The sequence below is a fragment of the Limulus polyphemus genome, unplaced genomic scaffold (assembly GCF_000517525.1).
Source record: "Limulus polyphemus unplaced genomic scaffold, Limulus_polyphemus-2.1.2 Scaffold0, whole genome shotgun sequence".
In the NCBI taxonomy this organism is placed as follows: Eukaryota; Metazoa; Arthropoda; class Merostomata; order Xiphosura; family Limulidae; genus Limulus; species Limulus polyphemus.
In genome coordinates this window covers 3,347,851-3,354,326 of record NW_013665610.1, presented here as the reverse complement: position 1 = coordinate 3,354,326, position 6,476 = coordinate 3,347,851, and the positions used below count along the sequence as shown (strand labels likewise).

Sequence of the window (6,476 nt, the reverse complement as noted above, 5' to 3'; positions counted from 1 at the left end):
ATCACTTTACTACCCTGGCTCAGGAAGGGAGAGAGGTCATAACTATTGGGATCACTTTACTACCTTGACTCAGGATGGAAATGAGAGAGATCATAAATATTGTAAACACTTTACCACCTCACTTAGAATCACAAGAACAAATTTTATACCTACAGTATTATTTTTAAGACTTCTAATGGGATTTTTAAACTTGAAGAAAATAGACTAAACCAGCTATAATCAGGCAGTTTTCAATACGAGTTTTATGGTTCTCTTGGGCTGCTACTTTTAAAAAATAAACCTAACTAAAACATGTAGATGTTGATTTTTTCTTTTGTTTTATAACTTATAAGTTTTTAATTATACTAAAACCAAACTTCGGCTTAATGTAAAAACTAGTTTATTAGAAAAATTATTGGCATATTTTACTTATAACTTGAAAACGCTTTATACTAACACTGATTAAATTGGCAAGCACATTCTAAAGATCGCCATTAAAATAAAATCAGTTTGTTTCATCTATAATGTAGTAGAAGAAATATGTTCTAAACTGACTGATACTGAAAAAACATTTTTAGTTAATGCGAAATGAACATTTATGAAACACTCTTACACTAGTGCCACTTAAGTAAAATCTTCAGAGAGAAAGTGTGGTAGCAAATGTAAAAATTAACTAGTCTTAATATTGTCTATTATTTATAGAAGAAATTATAATTATTTTAAACTTTATTTCTAAAATTAGCTATTCTGATAAATACTGGGTTCTCAACTGAGGAAATATTAAAATATTGATGGATATTATCCATAGAGGGTGTGTTTGTGCATAGTGTTTATTTAATCACCATTGGGATACCATGACTCAAATTGCAATTAATAATAAGAACTTCAGAGTGAAAGTAGAGTGTATAGTAATATGTCAACAACACTATATCTGCTTTTCCAGTGCTGATGAGGCCTTTTGCCCAATATTTCAGGCTGGCTGTGATATGACCTAGTAATAGCCAAGATACTATTTATATTAGCAATAGCTGCTATGATGTGAAATGGATTAAAATTGGTGAAATGTAACTTTTCACCAATTACTTCTGTGAGTAAATAAGTGTTTTATATGTCAACCTTAATTAAAAATGTGATTGAAATGCTCAAAGCAGCTGTTAAAAAACTTAATTTGAAAACCTAAATGGAATTTCTTAATTTTGCTTGTAACTTTTAGTTTCTCGTAAAAGATAACATTTTAGAATACATTAAAAGTTATATGCATGGTGTTTTTATAACTTAGTGAGAAGTGGTGAATTGAATGATAGATTGGGCTTCATATTTACTTTTAACAGGCCTTCCAGTGGGTTACTGAAAAATAGTTTTTTTTTAATTTCTGGGACCTTTTTCTATAAATAGTTAAATATATATAAATATTTTATATTTGACTAAAAATAATTGTGAATCTCTACACCCATATGTAAAATTTCCATAAAGAAACCCATTACTATCTTGTGTATGATAACAGAGATTTTACCATGTAAATTCTAATAATGAAGTCTGGATTATTCCTCGAAATCAAAAGTTCTATAAAATCATTATATTTCCACTGAGCTATATTAGATGATTACATATAATTTTGCAGCAATATTTTTGGTTAAAAATATAGTTTTACCTTCAAATGTATATATTTTTAAAGTCTTTTTATGGCCTATTTTGAGCCAAAATAAAAGAACAAAAATAAAGGTTTTACTGGGAGGCCTGATTTTGTTATTTTACATAGCTTGTGTGTTGAATAAGACCAAAAAATAAAATAGTAACATTACCATAACATATTCATCAAATCATATATAAATAAATATGTTCACTATGGTGAGAAAAAACCATAAAAACACCATGCATATAATGTGCAACAGTATAAGAATCCTAGTCTTGTTCTTTTGATTTGCCATTGTCCAGGGTTAATGATGAGAGGTGGAATTCCCTGAAACCAGTATAACTCCGTGACAAGTGGTGAATGGAATAATAGACTAAACTTCATATTTACTTTTTAATTACCCTAAAAAGTATTTTACAAACACAAAAATCATAAATCTACAATTAATCTCAAATCAATCTCCAAATAATATTTACTGTCTTTTGAACATTCTTGAATGCATGAACATATCTCATCGCAAAGAAAAGTTAGGTGTAAATTAATTTTTTTGACCAATCAAAATATTTCTTTGACTTTTCAAAGAAATAAAAATATTTGTACGATGTCATTGTATCATTACAGATGAAGCTTAAACAATGATTATTTTACAAACTGTTTTTAGACATTAATGTTCATAAGCTTCTGGGTATCTAATAAGCCAGTTCCCATGGATACTTCTTATGATCCTTCCTGGCCAACTGAAAAAATAAGTAGAATAAGTTCATAATTAGGGAAAAAAGGTGTAAACACCAATACAGTGTGAATATTATGTATATAAATTAAACATATAATAAAGTTAATGTAAGTATTCATGACCTGTAGTAAACAATTTTAAGACTGTTGTTAAGTGCAAAGTTACACATTGAGCTATTTGTGCTGTGCCTACCACGAGTATCAAAACCTGGTTTTTAGCATTATAAGCCTTCAGACTTACTGCTAAGCCAAAGGGGGCACAACAATAAGAAAAAATAAACACTCATACTTCAAAACATATTACTGTTCTCATATGCCAAATAATTTAAGATGCTTAAAATCTCGAGTAGTTCACAATTATTTTAACAACCAAACAAAAAAAATCTACTAATATAATCCTCTATCAGAGACTTATGAAATTTAACTATGAAATACTGGTAAATTATTTGTTTTATATTCTGGCTCTTATAACACACTTAATATTAATAACAGCCATTAATGGTAATTACTTTCAAAGTTGAAAATCAGTCTATTAAGCTGGTGCCTTTATAAGCTATGCATTCTCATACAGCTAATACTTATTTATTTTTTAGTATATTTTATTAAAGGAATCCCAGGCAGCTGGATTCCACCAGTCTTCCACATATTTTGATGCATAACACATTTTATGTATTTTAATTTAAAAAAGAAGATTAATTTCTATATAATGCAATATTTACCGTCCCTTAAGCACAAACAGCTTTCCTGTAATTATGAAAAAGGATCAGATTTATTGATCTTTCTTCTCTTAATGGATTTGATATATAACCAACATGATACATTTTCATTTGTTGCAGGATTTATTAACACCTCCAAGTATGGATATATATATATATATATATAACCTACCTGTCTGATTTCTTGGACTAGCTGTTCAGAGACAGTTGTCATCAGAGCACAATAACAAATACTACTGTAACTAGAAAGAGCCGTGGCTATAGCTACTGGTAACTAGTCAAGGCAAAAGAGATTGGGCAAGCTTGTAAAGTACAATGAAAGTATAAGACAGTATCGCAGCTGTCCAGTTCCTTCACAAGAATTAAACTATCTCTAATTGCACCTAGCAACAGAAATACATACACAAAAAACATTATACAGTAGCCACCAATCACATGATGTAGTCAAATAGATCTCCTTTTACCCCTTCTTTTCTGATTGTACAGTAAAATTATGAAGAAAACCACATGAAGTGTTTGACTTCTGCTTGTATTGCTCAACAGTGCAAGCAGTGAAATGGTTTTGGGTATAAACTTCTGTCCTTTAATTAATTGAGATGAGTGTATAACGTTCAGAATGTATATGAACAGTGCCGATGTTCATGTCAATACCATAATGCTCAACTTTTATCCTGATGAACCAAGGACCTTTCAATATAATGAGGTAAGAATGTATCATGTTCATATTACTCAAATACTGGTTTAAGGGTCATGATAGCAACTTCAGTCATTTACTTGGCCAGCATAACTTACCAGATTTCAATCTAAATGAACAACCTTGGGAATAACTTGAATGCTGGATTTGCCACCATAATGGCATTTCAATGTCTTTTAACCAACTGAAAAATCACACTCTTCAATAAATGGGCTATAACCGAGCAATGCCTTCCAGCATCTTGTGGAATCTATAATAAATTGAGTCCAGTTTATTACCAATGTAAAAGGAAGTCCAATGCAATATTAGGTGGTCCAAGTGAAGTGGGCAGCCAATGTAGCATGAGCTCTAATTTGACTGCAAAGCTGATACATTTTCATAATTATTACATATAATCTATATAAGTAAGTTCCAACAGTACAAGAAGTAACAACAGAGTTAGTCATCTCCCTCCACCCCCAAAAGAATTACAGATATTTACAACAAGAAAAAAAACAAAAAGCAGTTAAACGGTTCAACACTTTCTAGGATAAAAAACCGGTATAGATATCATTCCCATCTTTAGTAAAAACTATATTTACCTATTCCATTGAATTAATACTGTAAAACAAACCAAACCTATACAGCAAACAGTAGACTTCAATAAGTGTCATCCTCCTACATTGTGGTGCTGAAGGACCTTTTCACTTGCAAACTATACAATGTGAACTAAAGTTAATTTAATTTCTTAGCTTTTATGTCCTTCAAGTGCAATTTATTGCACTGTTTCTGGTTAGTCAACAGAAGAAAGAAAAAAATGGAACAAGAAACACTAGTTGTTCCTAATGCTGTTAGATCATATTAAATAATTCACATTTTTCACTTATGTCAGTAAAACAATCATTGGCATTTTCTTTCTTTTCCTATCATGCATATTTTTATGAGATAACTGTTTGTTTGTTAAAGCTCAACAATATTTTTTACTCTACCAGTATTATGTACAGTACTTGGAGAAGTTTCAGTCAGGAACTGAATTTTTTTTTTTAAATACCTTTGTAAGCATATTCTAGAGCACTAGAAATTGTCCTCATATCGGCCTCCATGCTTTTGGCCCAGTTCTCCACATCACCTAGTTCCTACACAAAATAAGACACAATGTATTTCAATATAGAATATAACAAAACTTAAAAAAAAAAATTATTTTCCTCTTCTTCATGCTTTTTTTTGTGTAGTAACAATAACTATAAATAAAATATTAGTTTACTAAAAATTCGTTGGAAGCAATGATAAATTTACAGTATTTGGTTTATACAATCTAAATATCATATCACCTACTCAACCTCCAACTGTCTCTCAGTGGCAAGCTTATAATGCTAAAATATGGAGTTCAATCCCTACACAACACATAACAAATAACCCTAAGAAACCCTGACTCTATCACACATAGAATTGTGGCTCCAACAAACACAAAATTCTCAGCTAACCAATATATCATATTGTTTACCATCTAACGGTCATGTCACCTCTAACGGTTACCTTAGCTGAGTAAATGGCAAATCAAACGTTCCATGCTTACATTTTTGGCTCAATGGTTAACATGATATTATGCGTATGTATTGTGGGCCTGGGATTGCCAAGAAATACTGTGACACTGATATAACATACAGATTGTTTTAAGTGAGAGGTGGTCAAGTTTCTATGAAGTTTAAAATGACACAATAAGCAAAATAAAAGAAAAACAACTCAAATGTGAGAAATCTAAAAAAAACTGATTTCCACAACACTTTTCAGATTATTAATCATCTCTTGACATTCCCTATACTATACATTTTATTTAGTTCTATTAGAAGCACCACAGTCACACAATGTCTCAAATAATCTAGTTTTATACTACAAATATCTGACTGTTTAAATTTTTTTACAATGAAAATGTCACACTATTATCCAAGCTTAGGTATACTTTCTTAAATGAATCATTACAATAATGATTTAACTGCAAATATCAATGATACTCCTAAAATAAGAACAGAGATTTACTATGATATTACCTTTAAGGACTGATTAAAATTATCTACAAGTTGAAGCCACTGTGTTGTCTGTTTAGCAAACTGAGTTGCATTCATGTGAAGTTGTTTTGCTTCGGCATCCAATCGTTTCTGGTTTAAATAAGCTTGAGCAACTCTGTTAGTAAAAATAACAACAAAATACACTATCGTTACAAAAAACAACAAAAAAGAAGATTAAAAATCCATCCAAATCCAGTTAGTTTTAAATAATAATGAATTTATACGTCTCACAACTTTTCTACATGCAAAGGTTAATTAATTCATTTTTATCATTCTTACACAACTCTTTGAGCATTTATAATCTTCATATACATTTTTTTCCAACAGTTTTTACATTTTTATTTAATACTTATTGTGTACTACTAATGTGAATATTTTTTACCACATCCTCAAAGACAAACTAGCATACAAGAAGAAAGCATTAAGAAAGTATGCTACTTATGTCACATTAGCAATTTATACTAACTTTAAAATATGAACAGCATTAACTTTCTATGTGTTGCAGTTACAAATTTTATACAAAAATACAACTACAAGAAACTGTTTCATATTTATCGTGTGTGTGTGTGTGTGTGTATATATATATATATATATATATATATATATATATATATAGTAGTTATAGACGTACCTATACTAGTAACACTACTACTATACTATATAATAATATAACTTAA

At 29.8% G+C, this 6,476-nt stretch overlaps 1 protein-coding gene across 1 annotated transcript in view; it reads right to left on the bottom strand.

Moving 5' to 3' along the window:
• Positions 1-1,991: 1,991 nt before the first annotated feature.
• The window catches only part of LOC106478641 (biogenesis of lysosome-related organelles complex 1 subunit 1-like), a 14,546-nt gene continuing 10,061 nt past the window's right edge, over positions 1,992-6,476 (bottom strand). The window contains exons 3-5 of the mRNA XM_013939232.2: positions 5,782-5,914; positions 4,785-4,869; positions 1,992-2,349 (exon numbers count right to left, since the gene is read on the bottom strand). Coding sequence (XP_013794686.1) covers positions 2,330-2,349; positions 4,785-4,869; positions 5,782-5,914 — 238 coding nt within the window. The 3' untranslated portion in view covers positions 1,992-2,329. The remainder of the gene's footprint in view (positions 2,350-4,784; positions 4,870-5,781; positions 5,915-6,476) is intronic.